Source organism: Gallinula chloropus (assembly GCF_964237585.1).
Source record: "Gallinula chloropus genome assembly, chromosome: 28".
NCBI classification, from domain to species: domain Eukaryota; kingdom Metazoa; phylum Chordata; class Aves; order Gruiformes; family Rallidae; genus Gallinula; species Gallinula chloropus.
This window is the reverse complement of record NC_140113.1, coordinates 933,354-955,056: the sequence shown is the minus strand read 5'-3', so window position 1 is coordinate 955,056 and position 21,703 is coordinate 933,354. Positions and strand designations below refer to the sequence as shown.

Below are 21,703 nucleotides of genomic sequence, written 5' to 3'. Positions count from 1 at the left end.
TGATACATAATTAATTAAAGCATCCCATACTTCTTCTGTGACAGTGAACCTTGGTACTGTACAGATTGATGCTTATTTTTAAAAGCCAGTGATTTCACTGATACTGCTGAATTCTTGCAGAGCACCAGGTTCTAGCCTTGGGACTCCCACTTCACCTTGGTATGTCCAAGAGCAGGTGGGTCTTGAGGGTATTCATTCACTTCCCACACACTTTAAAATAAGCAATTGTTGTGGTTTAACCCCAATTGGCCACTAAGCACCACACAGCCACACATTCAAAGCCTTCCCTCTGGTGTGATTGGGGAGAGAATTGGAAGTGTAGAAGTCAGAAAACTCGTGGGTTTAGACAAAAGAATACCTACATAATTTCTAAAAAACTCCATAAAAATAATAGCAAATTATAAGTAAAGAAAGACGTGCCAAAGAGGGATAAAAATAAAAAGAGGACAAGTGATTCAGATTATAACAACTGCTCATCACCAGAAACTGACCAATGCTCAGCTGTTCCCTGAGCAATGACCCTCCTCCAAATTCTAAGATAGGTTCATTGCTGAGCATGGTATCACAGGGTATGGAATATCCCATTTGTCAGCTGGGGTCAGCTGTCCTGGTTGTGTCCACTCCCAACCCCCTGTGCACCCAGAGTTGCTATTCCCACTGGCCCCCTCAGCCAGCCTGGTGATCAAGGGAAGAAGCTTCAGAAAGGCCTTCCCAAAAAGAGTCTGAGTGTGAGGTTGCTGTGAAACACACAATGTTTTTTCAGAGAATTCTAGCCTAATTCAGTAATGCATTTTCCTTTTTAGCACATCACCATACCCAGAGGTGGCAGATGTCCAACAGCAGCTCCATCAGCCACTTTGTCCTCCTGGCCTTTGCAGAAACATGGGAGCTGCAGCTTCTGTACTTCTGCCTCTTCCTGGGCATCTACATGGCTGCTCTCCTGGGCAACGGCCTCATCATCATCACCATAGCCTGTGACCACCACCTCCACACCCCCATGTACTTTTTCCTCCTCAACCTCTCCCTCACAGACCTGGGTTCCATCTCCACTACTGTTCCTAATGCCATGGCCAATTCCTTGTGGGACACCAGGGCCATCTCCTTCTTGGGATGTGCTGCACAGGTCTTTCATTTTTTATTTTTTGTTGGAACAGAGGTTTCTCTTCTGACTGTCATGGCCTATGACCGCTATATTGCCATCTGCCACCCCCTGCACTATGGGACCCTCCTGGGCAGCAGAGCTTGTGTCTACATGGCAGCAGCTGCCTGGGGCTGTGGGTTTCTCAATTCTTTTTTGCACACAGCCAGTACATTTTCACTACCCTTTTGCCATGGCAATGGTGTGGACCAGTTCTTCTGTGAAATCCCCCAGATCCTCAAGCTCTCCTGCTCACAGTCCTATCACAGGGAAACTGGAGTCATTGTGGTCAGTGTCTGTTCAGCTTTTGGCTGTTTTGTGTTCATTGTGGTGTCCTATGTGCAGATCTTCAGGGCTGTACTGAGGATCCCCTCGCAGCAGGGACGGCACAAAGCCTTTTCCACCTGCCTCCCTCACTTGGCCGTGGTCTCCCTATTTCTCAGTACTGGCATGTTTGCCTATGTGAAACCCCTCTCCATGTCCTCCACATACTTGGATCTGGTTGTGGCGATGTTGTACGTGTTGCTCCCTCCAGCAGTGAACCCCCTCATCTACAGCATGAGGAACACAGAACTCAAGAACGCCCTGAGGAACCTGATTCTAGCAGTAAGTTTTCTAAGGCAATAAGGTACACATAAGTCTTCTCCTATTTATGTTTGGGAGATTATAGTTTTGGTCACTGTCGTCGTTTAGATCTTGTTTGTTTCATTTGTTTGTTTTCATGCTGTTTCTCAGGAGGATGAACCCAGTCTGGCCCAAAGATAATCCCTGAAGAAGTCTGTCACTACACGAGTGCTGGCCTCATTTGCGACTTGTCTGTAAACAGAGGGATTTCCTTAGTGGACTATGGGAAGCTTGGACTCTTCTTTCTGAACTGATTGTTGCAGTGCTATATGCCTTGATCCCTCCAGCTGGGAACACCCTCATGTGTAGTATGAGGAATCAGATCTCAAGCACGCCCTGAGGAACCTGAAGCTAGCAGTACTCTTTTCACAGTGATAATCTGCCCATCTCTCTCTTCATGAGTTGTCTCAGATTTATCCCAGCCAGATTGTGTCTGTTGAGCATTGTACTGTTTATAATCATGTTTGTTCTGACATGTTTACATTGATGTCACTTTTCAGGAGGTTGAACACAGTCTGACCCAGTCTGCTGCAGCATGTGAAGTGTGAGCTCTTTTCTCCAAACTGGAGTGCAGAATACACCCAGGGAATGGTGGGCTACAAGGACCTGCTGTTATCCTGTGGTGCTGCATCGGCTTCAGGGACAAGGCTGATGTGTAAGGGAATGAGGGATGAGCTCATCCTTCCCTTTAGGGGCTGCCCAATGCCACTGGAGATCCTGAATGGTCATAAGGTGTCTACTTGAGGCTCTCTCTCCTATGACAGGGCTTGTCAAAACCGCCCAAACTCTATAAAAGGGATCTGAGCCAGACACTAGAGCTTAGGGCATCTCGGGGGACACTAAGGGCCTCAGGGTGGCATGTGAATGGAGAATTTCCAAACTTCCCAAGATAAGTGGGTGTGGGGTGATGACTGGAGGTAATGGTAACTTAAAAGATAAATCCTATCTTGAAAGGCTCAGCATTTACAGAACATCCCAGGGTGATAAGCAGCTGAGACATCAGGTACTCACTCAGCCATAAAGTTACTAAACATCCCCCTTTGTAATAAGTTCTGAGTCAATATTGAAGGTTAATCATGTCAGGGAAGCTTGACGTATTGACCCCTCAAGGAAGTAGAGATAAGCTTAGAGAAGTGTATAAACTGTCACCCAAGGAGCACAGTTGGCACTGTGAGAGCTCACATCACAGAGGGTTAAATTATATGACGTAGGGAAGGTGGCAAAGCATCCAAATATCTAGAAAACTGGTCATAAAGCACCTAAAGTGGAATTTATGTGACTAAATGTAGGCAGATAAGCTGTTTTTATTGACAGAATAAATGCTTTAGTGGAAGAAGCCTACCTTCAGGTGGCCATAGTCCACCTATCGGACAAGGGGAAATGGCTTCAAGCAGAGAGAGGGTGGGTTTAGATTAGATGTTTGGAAGAAATTCTTCACTATGAGGGTGGTGAGGCGCTGGAACAGGTTACGCAGAGAGGTTGTAGATGTCCCCTCCATGAAATGTTCAATGGATGAGGCTCTGGGCAACCTGTAATCCCCCAGCACTCAGATATTCTTTGGCTTCTCAGGCACTAGAATCCAGCCTCTAAATAGGACTGGTGGTAGCAATTACAAAACAAGGTGCAAAGATCATTTCCTGTGAGAAAACTGTGAGCAAAGGGTGCTTTGTTCCTGATAAATTTTGCACAAAGGCTCCTTTTAACCATCATCTTCAAGAAAGACGATGGTGAATTCCAGGGAGAATCTTCCCCTTCCTGTGCTGCTGCTTCCAGTCTATTTCCTCCCCTCTCTTCCTGCCCATCAGTCTTCATTTAGCCATTGGTTAGATCTTTGGTCTAACCCAACCCCCACACTGGGATAGACCGAAGACCCACCTTATCAACACCCCTGCCTTCTGCAGTGTCCAGTTGCTCATGCTGTGCAGCCATGGATACTGCACAAAGGGCTTGTCGTGCAGCCATCCCGGCCCTGACATCTGCCTGTTCCTGGCAGCTGACATCCTGTGGCAGTTTTGCGTAGCTGGGTGCTGGGAGGAGCTGCTGGAATGCTCTGGAGGCCAAGCCTTAGTTCCATCATCATGGCACTCATCCTTCATTAACGTGTGTGACTCCAGCTGTAATGCCCTTGGTACAACATACAGCAATTACAGGAATCATGAATATACAATCATGGGTTATTGAGCAATTATTATAACACAATTTTTACTTTATTAATTATATTGGCTATTCTCACCCAAAATCAAATCCCCTTGAGGTATGCATCGAACTCCTCCATCCCAACAGAAATTCTCTACAATTATTCCCCCACTCAGCTCTGGTCAGTATGTTCTGCCCGTTCCCTCATCCAATTAGCGTCCTTATCTCAAATTCCTTGAGCCCCACATTGGGAGCCAAAATGGACTGTGGGGGTTTCGCCCCAACTGAGACCCAAGCACCATGCAGTCTCTTGTTCTTTAAAAGGAAGAGGGGGGGAAGTGAGAGGGGGAAGGGAAAGAAAGGGAAGGGAAGGGAAGGGAAGGGAAGGGAAGGGAAGGGAAGGGAAGGGAAGGGAAGGGAAGGGAAGGGAAGGGAAGGGAAGGGAAGGGAAGGGAAGGGAAGGGAAGGGAAGGGAAGGGAAGGGAAGGGAAGGGAAGGGCAAGGCAAAGGCAAAGGCAAGGGAAAAAAAAACCCCAAACCCAAAAAACCAAAACCCCATTGGCTGGGATAAGGATAGTTTACTAGAATAGTAGAAAGATAGATATAACAATGATAAGAGCACTTTAGAGCAAAACATATGAAACTGGTGACACACAATGCAGTTTCTCACTGAACCATACAACTCAGGCCATGCAGCCCAGAGCCATCCAGAGAAACTGGACTGTCCACAAAAAATGCCTGTCCTGGAGCTGCCTGCTCCTCCTCCCACCAGCCCCCCTTTATACTGAGCATGACATAATTGGCATGGCATATCCCCTTTGGCCAGTTTGGGTCACCTGTCCTCACTGCGTCCCCTCCTTTCTCATTAATAGGGAAAAATGAACAACTGAAAAAGTCCTTGATTGCTTGGCAACAACTAGAAACATCAGGCTGCTATCAGCACTGCTCTCATCCTAACTCCCAAACACAGCATTTCATCCCCTACTAGAAAAGAAATTAACTCCATCCTAACTGAAACCAGGACACATTTTTATCAGAGAGGGAAGTCTTCAGCCACTGTAGGTACTACGCCTGCAGTGGAGGTTCTGCCTGCTCATAGCAGGGCAGTTGGAACTAGATGATCTTTAAGGTCCCTTCCAACCCAAACAAGTTCTAAATAAGAAGAATCTTAGACTTATTCTTCTATATATTCTTATTCTTATATATATAAGAAGAATCTATATAAGAAGATTCTATCCTATATTATTAGCCAGAAGAATTTCAACATAAAATACATCTGCAATGCCTTTCTGAGTCATGATAGTTCTGCTATATATATAATATATGTAACTGTATATATATAACTGTGTAGTGTATATATATATAACTGTGTATATATATATATAAAACTGTTATATATATATAAAACACAACTGTAAAATCCAAGACTGTGCTTCTCAGCCAGGTGTGAGTCTAAGATCATTAAATACACAGCAATTACACCCCAGAAGACACATCTGTACAAAGAGAACTTTGGGTGGACCTGCATCCAACATCATAACATCATAGAGAGCAGTGTGTTCATGTTATTGCTTTTGACAGTCTTTATTGTTTTAAATCAGTTCAGTGGCCTTCCAGCTCATCAGATGAGGGTCAAATTTCAAATTTTGACACTCAAAATGAGGGTCAAATTTAAAATCATAACCAAATTTGTCTTTATGGGCCAGAAATTGTGTGAAAATTAAAGTATGATTAATCTGAGAACTTCAGTTATTTAATGTGCTGGCACTGAGCTGAGAAGGAGGATCACGTGAGACTAGGCAAGAAGTCACACAGAAAATTCATCTTCCAAAGCTAAAAGAATTACTGCAGCCCCCATGGTGATGAAGCCATTAGTAGGGCAGCTCCTTCAACGAACAGCCCTGTGACCCTGTACAATTCATTTGCCAAGGAGTTTGTCTGCCTCCTGTTGTACCAGATCACTCAGAAAATACTACTTGGAGGAATGTGTGGCAATAAATGTATTATTTGTGGAGTCAGTACCGGGGAAGAGTGAAAATCACAATGGAAGATTATATTATACCATTATATATTATATTAAAATAAAATACTAATATATACTAATTATATACTAATATTAATAACCCCTCCATTCTCGGGGTTCATTTCCCACCTCCCTCCTACACACTGGGTTTGCCAGCCCAGTCCTTTCTCTTTCAGTGTATGAGACCTGGTGCAGCATCTGGAGCAGCACTGTCACTGCACAACCCAAGAGCTTCAGGGGCTACAGATGCAACGGAGCATGCTAAGACTCTGGGAGGGTATTTAAGGAACACTTAACCACAGTGTGAAGAGTAACTTTCCTAAACCAGGTTACACCTACTTGTCTGGTTGCTGCTGAATCATGAACCATGAGGGTCAAAACTCTGCTGACTACAGGGTTTTCAAACTGTGGCTCTGGTTTAGATAGACACTGCGTCTCAACTGGTAATGACAATTTTTCCTCTTCGAAGTCCCCACATTAAGTGCTATGGAAGAAAATTATTAGCAAAACCATAAATGCCTTCTTTTCCCTCCTGTGTACAAAAATAGTACCATAAAACCAGGCTGGTTTGCATGGCTTTAAACAGAATCATAGAATCACAGAATCACAAGGTTGGAAGAGACCTTTGAAGATCATCAAGTCCAACCATTCCCATCCTAAATTAAACCATATCCCTAAGTACCTCATCTGCCCTTTTTTTTTTAACACATCCAGCCCCCTCCCTGGGCAGCCTGTTCCAGGCCCCAACAACTCTTTCAGTAAAAAATTTGTTTCTAATATCCAATCTGTCCCTGCCCTGGCACAGCTTCATGTCATTTCCCCTTGTTCCAACTCCTGTCCCCTGGCTGAAGGGACCATCGCCCACCTCTCTACAACCTCCCTTCAGGTAGTTGTAGGTGGTGATAAGGTCTCCCCTCAGCCTCCTCTTCTCCAGGCTGAACAACCCCAGCTACCTCATCTGCTCCTCAGAGGATTTTCCCTCCAGCCCCTTCCCCAGCCTGGTTGCCCTTCTCTGCACTTGCTCCAGAACCTCAATGTCCTTCTTATGGTGAGGAGCCCAGAACTGGACCCAGCACTCGAGGTGCAGCTTCACCAGTGCCCAGTCCAGGGGCACAATCCCCTCCCCAGACCTACTGGCTACACTGTTTCTGACACAAGCCAGGATGCCATTGGCCTTCTTGGCCGCCTGGGCACACTGCTGGCTCATATTCATTCAGCAGTCAGCCAATACCCCCAGGTCCTTCTCTTCCTGACAGCTCTCCAACCAGTCTCCCCAAAGCCTGTAGTGCTGCATGGGGTTGTTACATCCCATGTGCAACACTCTACACTTGGCCTTGTTAAACCTCATCCCACTGATCTCAGCCCATCGGTTCAGTCTGTTCAGATCATGTCATGTCTCTCCCACCTTGGACAAGGTTTATTAATCTTTGAGTGCTCATTTGTCTACTAATTTTCCAGGCCTATATGTTAAGATGTTTAAGGTGGCTCAGTTTAAATCATCAGCTCCAGTCATGTTTTACAGCAATAACGTGGAATTTGGTTTTCAGTAGCGTATCTGACCCTTCTCTTTAACTGTAGCTACTACTACCGGGCAGAGGATGTAGTTGATCTGCTGAACCAGAAGTGGTGAAAACTGCACTATTGTAGATGATGTACGTTGGTTCCTGAAACACTTGCAATATCCTTTCAGTTAATGTTTACATTTAAATTAATGCAATATAATATTCATATATAATATTGTATAATTATGTATGTATTACAGTAATTATTATATTATAATATAAAAATTAATATATTCACGAATATATTATATTAATACACCATACATATAGCATATATGAATATGTGTTCATGTTATATAATAATATAATATGTTAATAATTATATATTATTATGTCTAATATATTATTTATAATATATGGTATATATAATAAATATATATAAATATATAATGATTTAAAATTATATATGTGATTTTTATATTTATATATTTTAAAATATTTATATATGTTATATAATATATATAATATTATTATGTATAGTTATGATATATATATTTAATGTTTACAAATGGCTTGGGTGAGTGGCTTTTATTCTACCTTGTTAATTACCTACTCAAACATTTGCAGTTAATTGCTTCATAGTTATGAAATACAAGTTTCTTCATTACAGTGCCTGTGCCCCAAGATAACTGTAGCTGTCTACTTTTATGTTAGAGTATCAATTGCAGAACATTATAGGCACTTAGAGTATAATGTGTGCACCTACACTTAATCTGCCCAGCGATCACCTCACTTTGGAACCACTTAAGGGGTCCATTACTAAAATCACTCAACATGAAATTTGTCTCATTTGGAAGACTAGCAAAACCAGAGGTTTGTCCATAAATTGAGCAGTGGGAAATAGCTATTTTGGGGTTTGAGTGTGGGAGACAGGCTGAGCCTTGAGTGGGGGAGAGCATCAAGGAGTGTGAGCAGAGACCTTCCCAGTGAAACCAGAGCAGAGCTGTTGGGGCCAGGGGGCCTTAGTCCTTTTTGGAGGTGGGATGGTCCAAAATTGGATGGGTCCTGACACTGCAGAGTTCCAGGGTGTTTGCCAACCCCATCCCATATGAGGGGCATTTGAACTCTGAGGGGAAATGAAATAGCCAAGCTTGTGGAGTTTGTTTCCCTGCCAACCAGTGTGGGCGTGGGCTGGAGAGCAGGAGCAACTGGGAGCCAAACCCAGGCTCCGTTACTGTGTGGCCCCATCAACATCTCAGCTCAGTGTGGCCTGGTGGAGGTTTTGTTTTTCACTTGCTTGTGTAGTGTTAGAAGTAAATGAACTTCTGGAAACAGGCTGGATCCCAATCTCTCTGATAAAATTGCTGTCTTAGCAATTAGACTATAATCACATTCTTTTAGTTCCCATGTGCTCTCTCTCTGGGCCCTCTCCCAAGGTAACTCCAAGGGGTAGGTAATCCTTACTGTTTCTCTGATGTCATGTGCACACCAGAGTGGTCTGAAGCAACATGAAAATCAATTGGGGTTTGGTTGATAAGAAGCTGGCAATGAATGCTTGCAGCCCACAGAGCCAACAGTATCCAGGGCTGCATTAAGAAATGTGACAAGCAGGTCAAAGGAGATCATTCTGCCCTTCTGCTTCACTCTTGTGAGAAAGCTCCTCAAGGCTTCCAGAAGCTTCTCAAAACCTCTGGAAACTTCACTGTGATAAGTAAGACTAACTAAGAATTGTTCTCAAACCTACTATGACTGTAAATAGGTAACTAGGGCATCATCACTAGCAACACCCTGAAAGAACTTCAGGCCTTGCTGAGTTGGTGCCTGTGGCAGACTATGGCTGTGAATAGGTAACCAGGGCAAAGGGGAACCATTGTTTTATCATTAGCAACATCCTGATAAAATTAAATGAGTTAACCAAATAAGGCACGGAACACAACATAGAGGAGGACTACAAGGGACCAGGACGACCCCCACCACCAGCATACACGGCCACAGAAGAATACCAGGATATGCCACGTGTACCCAGAACTACGGGACTATAAAAAGGGGACTTCAGAGGGGTAAGGTGCGTGCCGTTTTTAGGATCAAGGGTCTCCTCTGGACACCCAGTGTTGCAGAATGGCTTGAGAAGCAAGGCCATGAGCCGATGGAGCAGCTGTCCAAGCAGTCACCTGTGTAGCTTAGTAAGACTAGGCCCCACACCGTCTTGGTGAGAACAGAAGGGTCAACAATCGGTCAGTGTATTTTTGTGTATCATACAGCATGGTCACAAGATGTGGGGGTAGGAGGTGTGATAAGGATTCAGTGTTCCTGGGACTGAGAAAGAGACATGATTCCCAGGCTGCAAGATGGGTGGAGTATTGTAAATGTAACTTTTAGTTAAGAGCCAATTAGAATATGACAGGTATAACGTGGTAGGAATAGGATAAAAGGAAGTGTGTGCTTGCAATGAAGTTGAAGTGCTTTATCAATCACATTGATTGGCAGCATCTTCCCTCTCGTTGCAGCAAGTGGCGCCCAAACGGGCCTGTTCCCCACAGACAGGACAGAGGACAGGAGCCCGGAGTGCATACGGACCTGTCCCCCAAAGTGGAGACGGATACGGAGCGGTGAGAGTTTGGGAAGGCACCGGGAGCAGCGACCGGGGAGCAGATCAGTGAATGCCGGACATGTGCGTCTGATCGAATGCTTGGGACCGTCCTGATAACAGGGGCTCATCGTGAGCTGGCCTGATAGCAGGGTCCTGCCATCCGGGGCTACAAACATGCAACGAGCTGCACAATGTGGCGCTGCAAGGAGCCAGCACCATGAAAGAATCTCCATGGAGTGTGAGGTAGCCTTAAATTTATTCTTATGCTTTTTAGAAAAGTGGCAAGTAAAGGACATTATCCTTAAAAAAGGAGTTAGAAGGTTTGTTAGTGTTTGGAAAGGCAGGAGTCAGGGAGGAAAGGCGAGGCGGTAGTGAAACTCCTTCACGATACGCTCTCTAAGAGAGTGATTAAAAATTATAAAAAGTCTTTAAAACCCCTCCTTTTTGTGGAGCAAAGAAAGAAAACTGATAACAAGCCTTGACAGCGCTTTTGATTTACCTACTTGGGAAGCTATTGGAACTCAAAGTTAAGTCGTTACTAACTCTCTGGAAATTAAGTAAAAGGACTTTAGCAGAACGCATGGCTGCTACTTCAGCCTTTGCAGCTTTAGCTCCAGTTCTGGGTTCTACAGAACTGATTTAAAAAGGGAAAAAATCTGCTATGGAGAATGTGTATTTGTTTCTGGGTGCTCTTTCACCTACCCCAGTTCCTATGCTAAGTAATAATGCCGTGTTATCAGAGCAAAGTGATAAATCTGTCAGAACTGACCGGGAAGGGGAGCAAGTAGTGCACGTAAATCTGCCACCACGGCCTGCACCCTCCCCCACCACTATACCTTTGGAAGGAAAAATGTGGAAACAAACGTACAACCGACTGTCTAACTTTTACAGAGCCTAAAACACCCCATGATGCAGTCGAGAATGTTAACTGGCATCAACAACTCCAGCCTGTCCTTGAAAAGCTCTAAAAAGCGGAGCGGGCGACAGCATGCCGTGCTGTGAAAGGGTGTGCAGAACTGCCCACCCACCCACCCGAAAACTACTGAGAAAGAAACTACCTATGTGAAGAATCACCAACTAAGGCACAGAGCAATGTTGCCCCCATGGATAAGGAACCTAAGCAGTGGGGCAAGAATACTACCGAGATGGACACGTATCGGCTTTGATGACCATCAGATCAGGGACGCATTTCATTTCAATATCCACCACTCACACCCACACCTCCCAGCGAACTCATCAATACATCACTGTCTGCTGACACCCGAGACACTCTGCAGACTGCTCATCCCAGCCTGGGCACGTAAGATGGCGTCAGAATGGGAAAACCAGTTACATCAGGGTATGTTGATTCCTACTCAGTTGCGAAACTTACTGGGGAAATGTTTATGTGGGAATGAGCGGGTGGTGGAGAGAGTTAATAGTGGGCCGGTGGGAGGTGGACGGAACAGGGGGTCGCGCTGTGGCTCACAGCAGGGGTAGAAGGGCACTGCGAGCAGCAGCCCAGACCACTGACACCAGGCTGCACAGCCGAGTGCTTTGACAGAACTGCCATAGAAGTGGGAGAACTGCCCCCCACACACACCCACCCACCCACCCATACGGACTGGATGTGACAATTCGCGTCTTGCAATGTTTTTTGTTTGATGACTTGCTTGCAGCGTTTGTATGTGCTGTGGGTTCAGGGATGCTTTTATCCACTGAGAGCAAGGCTGCCTACTTAGCAAAGAGATTTTTGATAGCGGTCATTGAACTTGGGGAGCTTACTTTAGAACTTTAACCTGGAAAACAGAAAATCCCCGTTTGGGACGATTAATGGCTACTTGCTTGGAAAAAAAATTGCCCATTTGCAACATTTAATACAGGAGCAACTGACTAAGGGGCGTATAAAGCCTTCTGCAAGTTTGTGGACCATGCAAAAATTTTAAGAAATTGGGGTTTTTTTCGAAAGATATTATTGGGTCTTGCTTCCACAAGGCATAAAAATTCACCGACTATGTGCCAGACTTATGTAGCTTAGACACTTGCTCCAGTATGAAAAACGCATCCTGATCTAATCTTTTATCATTACATGGATGAGAATTTTATTACAGAAAAAACTTGGACATTGAAAGTTTGATTCATGAGTTACCAGTGCAAGGGGTTACAATTACTGTGTTTTCTGGCAGTGTGAGCTACTGCACAAATGGGGGAATCCAGTAAGTGTGCTCTGCTACAGCTACACTTGAATACCCCGTGAAATCAAACTGGACAACAGCTCAGAATATATGGCATGAACATTGCCTACGTTACAGGGACACCACATTTGCCTATAGGCAAAGCCATGGTAAAACATATGAATCAAAGTCTCACAAAGCTCTTTATGTTTTGAACTAGTTATGTCTCTCACAGAAGAGTTTGGTACCTCCAATGGTGAAATATGCAGGAGGTTTAAAAGAAGGTTTGAGAAAAAAAAAAACACAGAGGGGGAAAAAGCAAGAGAAAAGTCAATGTCAAGTGTTATTAAGAATGAAGTTACAGGTACTAACTTGGGAAGGAGATCTGCCTCTGTCATTACAGATATGGAAGCCAAGCAGATAAAGCTGGGGATCCAGAAGAACTCGAGCTTGCATGAACCAGGACGAGATCCTGATCCCAGTAACTGAAGTCAAGTGTTCCAACTGCAGCCACAGTAGACTATGAACTTTGCTGTGGGATATTTTGAATGGTCTAACAGTCTTTGAAAAATGCATGTGTTTGTGCTAAATGAAAACTAGGGAAAGAGTGATTTCTGAACAGCCTAAGGTCACAGATTGCGATCGGTGCCTGCAGGAAAACGTGAGGCTGCTGTTATCTAGACTTCTGACACTCCTGATTGGCAAAACAAACAAATGCAACAGCACAGGTATCAAGGCACTTACAGTTGGTTTCATGACTGGGGAATTTCAGGATGGATATTGTCAATGGTCAAATTTGGATTATTGGATTTGGTAATTACAGTACTTGTCTTACATTTACTGTCATGTTCATTGAGCTTTCTGCAAAGGGCCCTTGCAGAGACCTCAAAAAGCAGTTTTTGTAACACAGATACTAAAAAGGAAAAAATTGGCAAGGAGGACAGTGGGCCTGCCGGCGGCCTGGCTCTCCTCACAGAAGGCAATATCCTTGAATTCCCATAAGACAGGAAAATTACTCATGCTGAGAGGTATTTGGTAATTAAATTCTCAAACATAGTGACCTTGAAGACAGAGGTACACACTGCCTCAGATCAAGAAGGAGTTGTAGGAGAGTATTTGGAAGTAAGTGAACATGTCGTTAACCAGCCATAATAAGATGGCCAAAACACAGCAGGTGTGCAGATAACTTTTAGACACCAAAGGTAAACTAACAATGATTAACTATAAGATATGCTTATCAAAACTCGTTATAAGTACTAATTAATCACTTTGGTGTGAGCAGTATGTGTAGCCAATTAGCAGTTTTTAGCTTGCCACGCTTTGCAGTATGGTTTTCTGTTTATGGGATGGTTTTTAGATTTAGCTAAACAAGGGCTTATGTTTTTGTCAGTTATTTTTGCCTTAGTATTATTTTTGCCATGTATGTCACAGTATTTCCCTGGCAGGATGGATAATGCTCTTCGCAAAAATCTGGCTGGTCCATAAACAAGAAGGGGGAATTGTAGTAATGCAGTTTGAGAGGAATGGTGGTTTTGGCCCATCCAGATTTATTTCTCACCCCCATATGATCAGACCTGGGGAAGCCAACAGAGACATGTCAACAGGAGAGCAGATGTCTGAGAACAGGAGCTTGTCAGAAACTCCATGAGATAACAAACTGGAAGAACGTTAACAACTGCCTTAAAGAGGAACAAAGTGACTGTGTGGCCTCAACCAATTATTAGCAATTGTGAGACACATGAACAGAGCATCTAACCAATAGCAATGTAATGTAACTCGTATACTGATATAGAAATTTATATAAGCTCTGTGTGTGTTTCAATGAAGGAGCTCACTTGACCATATTGAACCGAGTTGAGTCCACAAAACTTCAACTCTGGCAAATCAGCACTGGCCCCTGGGGTAGCAGCTGCTGCTGCGTTAAAGAAACTAACAAACTTAGGCTGTTGGCTGAGTGAACAAACCAGTGCTACATCTCTTGCTCTTAGTGGCCTGCTTACTGATGTAGATAGTGTGAGAATCATAGAATCATAGAATCATAGAATTATAGGGGTTGGAAGGGACCTCAAGAGATCATCGGGTCCAACCCCCCTGACAAAGCAGCTCCCTAGGACATATCACTCAGATAGGCGTCCAGACGGGTCTTGAATATCTCCAGTGAAGGAGACTCCACCACCTCCCTGGGCAGCCTGTCCCAGGGCTCTGTCACCCTCACTGTGAAAAAGTTTTTCCGCATGTTGGTGCAGAACTTCCTATGCTCCAACTTGCAGCCATTGCCCCTTGTCCTGTCCCCACAGACACTGAAAAGGGGCTGGCTGATTCCCCCTGCATCCCCTGCTGCAGATAATCATAAACTTTTATTAGGTCCCCCCTTCGTCTTCTCTTCTTAAGGCTGAACACTCCCAACTTACTCAGCCTCTCCTCATAGAGGAGATGCTCCAGGCTCTTAATCATCTTCGTAGCCCTTCTTTGGACTCTCTCCAGGAGATCACTGTCCTTTTTATACCAAGGAGCCCTGAACTGGACACAATACTCCAGGTGGGGACTGTCCAGGGCAGAGTAGACAGGGAGGATCATCTCCTTTGACCTGCTGGCTACACTCCTCCGGATGCACCCAGGATCCCATTGGCTCTCTCAGGCCAAGGGCACACTGCTGGCTCATGGCCAACCTGTCATCAACCAGGACCCCCAGGTCCTTCTCCACTGAGCTCTTCTCAGGCAGGTCATCTCCCAGCTTGTACTGATACAAGTGGTTGTTCCTTCCCAGGTGCAAGACTTTACACTTGCTTTTGTTGAACTTCATCTGGTTTCTCCCTGCCCAGCTCTCCAGCCTGTCCAGGCCTCTCTGGATGGCAGCACAGTGTCCTGCGTGTCAGCCACTCCTCCCAGCTTTGTATCATCGGGTACTTGCTGAGGGTCGATGCTATTCCCTCATCAAGGTCATCAATGAAGATATTAAACAGAACTGGACCCAACACCGAGCCCTGGGGAACACCGCTGGTCACAGGCCTCCAGTCAGATTCTGCTCCACGAATCACAAGCCTCTGGGCTTGGTCTGACAGCCAATTCTCAACCCACCTCTCTGTCCACTCATCTATCCCATGCTCTCTCAGCTTTGCTATCAGGGTGTCATGGGAGACAGTATCAAAGGCCCTGCTGAAGTCAAGGTAGATGACATCCACTGCTCTTCATCTACCCAGCCTGTCATGAGATCCTAGAAGGCTATGAGATTGGTCGAGCACGATCACCCCTTGGTGAATCCATGCTGACTACTCCTCATGACCTTCTTCTCTTCCAACTGCTTGGAGATGGCATCCAGAACAAGCTGTTCCATTACCTTTCCGGGGACAGAGGTGAGGCTGACTGACCTATAGTTACTAGGTTCCTCCTTCTTTCCCTTTTGAAAGACTGGAGTGACATTGGCTATCCTCCAGTCTTCAGGCACTTCTGTCCTCCAAGACCTGTTGAAGATGATAGAGAGCAGCTCAGCAATCACCTCCGCCAGCTCCCTCAACACACGTGGATGAAACCCATCTGGGCCCATGGATTTGTGTGCATTAATCACTTTGAGTCACTCCTGGACCTCCCTTACCTCAACCAGAGGGAAATTCTTCATTTCCCAAACACTCCTACTTTCATCCAGTGTCTGTGGGTCCCGGGGGGCCTTTGAAGTGAAGACCGAAGCAAAGGCAGCATTCAGTGTCTCCACCTTCTCAGCATCCCCCGTTACCAGGACACCCTCCTCATTCAGCAAGGGTCCTACATTATCCCTGGTCATCCTCTTCCTATTAACATATCTAAAAAAACCCTTTTTATTATCCTTTATGTCCCTTGCTAGCTTCATTTCCAAGAGGGCTTTAGTCTTCCTAGTCACATCCCTACAGGCCCTGACCAGATTCCTGTATTCTCCCCAGGTGCTCAGACCCTTTTTCCACAATTCATAGTTCTTCTGCTTCTCTTTGAGTTTACTCAATAGCTCCATGTTCATCCATGCAGGTCTTCTGCCTCTCTTTCCCGATTTCCTGCTCAAAGGGATGCATCGTTCCTGTGCTTGGAAGAAGCACTGTTTGAATAACAGCCAGCTCTCACAGGCTCCCATTCCTTCAAACAGCGTAGCCCACGGGATAGCCCCTATTAAGTTGCAGAGGAGATCAAAGTCAGCTCTTCCAAAATTCAGGGTAGCTATCCTACTTTTTGGCTTGTTTCTTCTGCCCAGGATCTTGAACTCAACCATTTCACGGTTGCTTTGTCCTAAGCTGCCCCCAACCTTCACTTCCCTAATGAGCCCGTCCTTGTTAGTGAAAACAAGGTCCAGCACCCGCCCTCCCCTTGTAGGCTCCTGCACCATCTGTTTCAGGAAATTGTCTTCAATATAGTACAGAAATTGTCTGGACTGCATACGACTGGCCGTGTTGCTTGCCCAGCAAATATCTGGATAGTTGAAGTCCCCCATAAGGATCAGTGCCCGGGATCTTGAGGCTACTTCTAACTGCTTACAGAATGCATTATCAACCTGCTCCTCTTGATCAGGGGGCCTACAGCACACTCCCACAACAATGTCACCCATACCAGTTCGCCCCTTGATTTCAACCCACAAGTACTCAACGGATGGTTCATCCTTCCCCAGGTGGAGCTCAATACATTCTAGGTGCTCTCTCACATAAAGAGCAACTCCTCCACCTCGCCTCCCTAGCCTGTCTTTCCTAAAAAGCACATAGCCATCCATGACAGCGTGCCAGTCATCCAGGTTGTCCCACCATGTCTCTGTGATTGCAATGAGATCATGGCCCTGCGACCGCACAAAGATCTCTAATACTTCTTGTTTGTTCCCCGTGCTATGTGAATTTGTATAAAGGCATTTTAGTGGGGCAGCAGATGTAGGTATCCTCAACAGCCCACAGTGAGATTTCTGACAGGGGACTGGCAAAAGTGGCTCCACTGAGCAGTACTCAGGGCAATCCACAGAATTTTCCCTACTGTCACATGGAAAAATGTTCCCAAGTCCACCACTGTGCTGTTGGTATTTACCTTTTTCCACCGTCAACTCCCGTTGTGACTCCCAAAGCTTAACCCCAGCAGCCTTCTTAATATCCCCTTCCCCCTTCCTAACGAGTTTAAAGCTCGATCAATGAGCCCTGCTATCTCCTGGCAAGACATGCTACTTTGCAAAACAGAGCTGCTATTGATTTTTTGTTGCTCGTACACGGCCACGGTTGTGAAGATTTGGAGGGCATGAGTGACCATTCCCAGTCCATGCACAGAGATTCATACTGTTACTTATTGCTATTGTAATAAGGCTTTGTTGCTTAAGCTGTATATTATCGTTGGTTTTTAATCATTATAGTTGTAATTATAATAGTACACATAGCATATGGATTATTATAAGAGGAACTGAAAAGGCAACTAACCAGGAGCTGCTTGTACAAAAAGAAAAAGGGGGAATTGTTGCAGAATGGCTTGAGAAGCAAGGCCATGAGAAGCAAGGCCATGAGCCTATGGAGCAGTTGTCCAAGCAGTCGCCTGTGTAGTTCAGTAAGACCAGGCCCCACACCGTCTTGGTGAGAACAGAAGGGTCAACAATCGGTCAGTGTATTTTTGTGTATCATACAGCATGGTCACAAAATGTGGGAGTAGAAGGTGTGATAAGGATTCAGCGTTCCTGGGACTGAGAAGAAGACATGATTCCCAGGCTGCAAGATGGGTGGAGGATGTAAATGTAACTTTTAGTTAAGAGCCAATTAGAATACAACAAGTATAACACGTGGTAGGAATAGGATAAAAGAAAGTGTGTGCTTGCAATGAAGTTGAAGTGCTTTATCAATCACATTGATTGGCAGCATTCTTCCCTCTCGTCGCGGCAGCCCAGCGCTGTTTTTCCTGCTCGCATCTTGCTTAAATAAATTGTGTTTGGAATTTGTCACTGCCATTTATAACATTCATGAGGCCTCTAGAACCTCCTAGAAGAAAGTTCTTGGGGTCTGCAGAAGCTTCCCAGTTTCTAGAACCTTCCAGAGGCTCCTCAAAGGGATCTGAGTGGAGGTTTTGGGGTCCTATCAAGGCCCCTGGAAGCTCCTCAAGGCTTCTAGAAGCTTCTCAAGACCTCTGGCACCATCTCAAGACTTTCAGAACCTTCTAGAGGCTTCCAGAACCTTCTCAAGGCCTCTGGAAGCTTCTTGAGGGTTCCATAAGCTTCTTGGGGCCTCCAGAAGCTCCTCAACACCTCCAGAGCCCCCTCTGGACTTCTAGAACTTTCTGGAGGCCTCTGGAAGCCCCTCAAGGCTTCTGGAAGCTTCCGTTGGGGAGGCCCCGCCCCTCAGCTCATTCATCAGGTAGGGCTGGAGCCTGTCCAGGGCCTGCAGGAAGCAATGGCGGCCGCACCGGCCCCAGGCGGGGGACAAGTCCAGGAGCCGCCTCATCCGCTCCTGGGGGGTGGAGCCAGAGGTCACGTGGGCTGCGGCTTCCGGGCTCAGCACCCCCTTGGCCAGGAGCTCGTCCAATAGCGGTGCCACCAGTGGCACCTGCTGGATCAGAGCCGGGCGGTGGTGGGTGAGGAAGGAGGAGGAGGGGGAGGAGGGGGTGGTGGTGTCATTGGTGACGTCATTGGATGGCCCTGGGGAGGGAGGGGAAAGGGTTGGGGGTGGGGTTGGGTGACTCCCAACCTTGACCCCCACTAATCCCCCACCCCTACCCCACCCCCACCCATCCCCCACCTCCCCCTTCCCCCCCAATCCCTTGACCTCCCCCAACCCTTGACCCCATCTGACCCCATCTGACCCCACCCCTCCCCACACCCAACCCATTGACTCTACCCATCCCCCCTCATTCCTCCCCCACACTCACCCCTCCCCCAACTCATCCCTTCCCCCCTCACCCCTTGATCTTGCCCAACCCCTCCCCCCACCCAACCCTTGACCCCATCTGACACCCACCCCTCCCCCCCGCACCACCCCTCCCCCACTCACCCCTGCCCCCTCCACCCCCTTGACTCCACCCAACCCCCTCCCAACTATTGACCTCACCCAACCCTCACCCAACTCTTGACCTCACCCCTCTCCACCCATCCCCCACCCTCCCCTAGCATACGCCCTCCCCCATCCCAATCCCTTGACTCCTCCCACCCATCCTTCCACCCCTGCCCCTCCCCCAACACCCCCCTCTCCCCTCCACCCATTTCTTGACTCCACCCAACCCCTGACTCATCCATTCCCCACTCATGCCCACCACTCCCCATCCTCCTCCTCCACGCCTTGGCCACCACCCAACCCTTGACCTCACCTGACCTTTGACCCCACCTGACCCCCACCCATCCTCCTCCCCAACCCTTGACCTCACCTGACCCCACCCAACCCTTCACCCCTCCCTCCTCCACCAACTCATCCCCCCTTGACCTCACCCAACCTTTGACCCCTCCCCCATCACCCCACTCCCCCTCCAGCCCCTTTACTCCACCCAACCCTTGACCCCACCCCACCCCTCCCCTCACTCACGCCCTCCCCCCTCCACCGCTTTGACTCCACCCAACCCCCACCCAACTCTTGACCTTACCTGACCCCCACCCATCCCCCACCCATTCCCCAACCCACCTCTCCACCCCCCACCACTTTGACCTCACCCATCCCTCCACCCCCATCCAACCCTTGACCCCTCCCCCCTCGCACCTCGCCCTCTCCTCCCCACCCCCTTGACCCCACCCAACCTCCCCTCATCCCCCCACCCCCACCCCAGCCCCACACAACCCTTGACCCCACCTGACCCCACCACTCCCCCTTCCCATCCCCCACCCCACCTCCCACTCCCCCCTCCCCCTTCCACCCCCTTGACCCCACCCAACCTCTACCCATCCCCCCAACCCCACCCCTCCCCCACTCACCCCCTCCACCCTCCACCCTCAGGGCCAGGTCACTCCTCTGGATCCTCTTCAAGGCCTCAGCCAGCACGGTGACCCCGTATCTCTCCCCATAATGGCCTCCCAGCAGCGCAATGATGTCACAGGTGTCTGCCTTCTCCAGCCGCCCCCACGTGATGACATCATAGCCTGCCATGACAGGGCCCCAGTTCAGCTCCCTCTTCAGCCGCTTCAACTCCTGTTCCCCCAGCTCATCCAGGGCCTGGAGCATCCGCCAGTGGGAGGAGGCCATCTTTTGGGGTGGGGGAGGGGCTGGGAGGGGTGTGGGGGAGTGTGGGGGAGGAGTGGAGCCTTCTGGGGGTCTGTGGGAGGAGGGGGGATGGAAAGAAGTTGGGATGTCTTGGGTAAGATGGCGGCCGCGGGGTGGTGGGTAAGAAGGGAGGGGGTGGGGGGAGGGGTGGAACCATTTGTGGGGTGGGGGGAGGGGTGGGAATTGGGCAGCCTCGTGGTGACATGTAAAGGGGAAGGGGTGGGTTTGGGGTGGGGAGAGAGGTGGAACCTTCTGGAGGGGATGGGTATGGGGAGGGGAGGAAGGAAGTGAGGGTGTTGAGGGAAGATGGCGGCCGCGCGGCGCTGGGAGAGGCTTGTGGTGCTTGGGGAGGTAAAGGGGGGGTGGGGGATGGGGGAGAGGGAAGGGGGAGGGGTGGGAAGGAGGGAAAGGCTGTTGCGGGCGGGGTAGACGGGGCATCTTGGGAAGATGGTGGCCGCACGGCCTGGGGGTTGGGGGTGACTTCTGGGGGGGAGGGGGGATTTGGGGAGTGGGCGAGGGGTGATGGAGTGGGGGAAGGGGGTCTCTGAGGGTGGGGGAGGGGCAGCAGTGGGAGGAGGGGGGTGAGGAAGGGGTTTGGAGGGGTGGAGGAGGGGTGGCAGGATGAGGTGGGGGAGGGGAAAAGGCCCCATCCGGCACCATGGGGGGAAGGAAGAGGAGCCGGGGGGATGGGGGAGGGGGGATGTGTGGTGCTGGGGATGTTTCTATGGGACAGGGGGGATCTATGGTGCAGGGGGGGGATGTGTGGGGCAGGTGAAGGGGTCTCTATGGGTCGGGCCCCACCCCACACCCCGAGCTATGGGGAGGTGGGAGGGGGATGGGATTGGAGGGGTATGGGGGAGTGGGAAGGGGATTGGCGATGGGGGGATGGGGATTGGGGGGGGATGGGGTGGGGGAGGGGCAGGGGCGGAGGGGTTGATGGGAGGAGGGGGTGGGATTGGGATTGGGGATGGGAGAGGGGCAGGGGGCGGGGGGAATTGAAGGGGGATGAGGGGATGGGGGGAGGGGGTGGGAATGGGATGGGAGGGATGGCTTCTTCTAAAATTCCTATCGAATTGCGTGTTGCTCCCTGCCCATCCCCACAGGGAATCAAAATTCCTGTGTCATATTTAAACAAAAATGAAAATATTTTAATTACACTACGGTCACCTGGCTGAAGAGACCATCGCCCACCTCTCTGCACCCTCCTGTCAGGGCAGTGTAGGGGTGATAAGGTCTCCCCTCAGCCTCCTCTTCTCCAGGCTGAACACCCCCAGCTCCCTCAGCTGCTCCTCAGAGGATTTGCCCTCCAGCCCCTTCCCCAGCCTGGTTGCCCTTCTCTGGACTCTACACTTGGTCATGTTAAACTTCATTCCATTGGTCT

The 21,703-nt window shown here is 48.2% G+C and overlaps 2 protein-coding genes across 2 annotated transcripts; one reads left to right on the top strand and one right to left on the bottom strand.

Annotated features, from left to right (window-relative positions):
* Positions 1 to 829: 829 nt before the first annotated feature.
* On the top strand, positions 830 to 1,765 carry LOC311201700 (olfactory receptor 14A16-like; the record flags this gene model as incomplete). Its single annotated transcript, XM_084276129.1, has 1 exon — positions 830 to 1,765. The coding sequence occupies one exon, from the start codon at positions 830 to 832 to the stop codon at positions 1,763 to 1,765; it is 936 nt and encodes a 311-aa protein (XP_084132255.1).
* Positions 1,766 to 18,408: 16,643 nt separating this feature from the next.
* LOC311201699 (apoptosis-associated speck-like protein containing a CARD) lies at positions 18,409 to 20,304 on the bottom strand (the record flags this gene model as incomplete). Its single annotated transcript, XM_084276128.1, has 2 exons — positions 18,409 to 18,776; positions 20,037 to 20,304. 2 exons carry the CDS (start codon positions 20,302 to 20,304, stop codon positions 18,409 to 18,411), a joined length of 636 nt encoding a protein of 211 aa, XP_084132254.1.
* Positions 20,305 to 21,703: the final 1,399 nt, after the last annotated feature.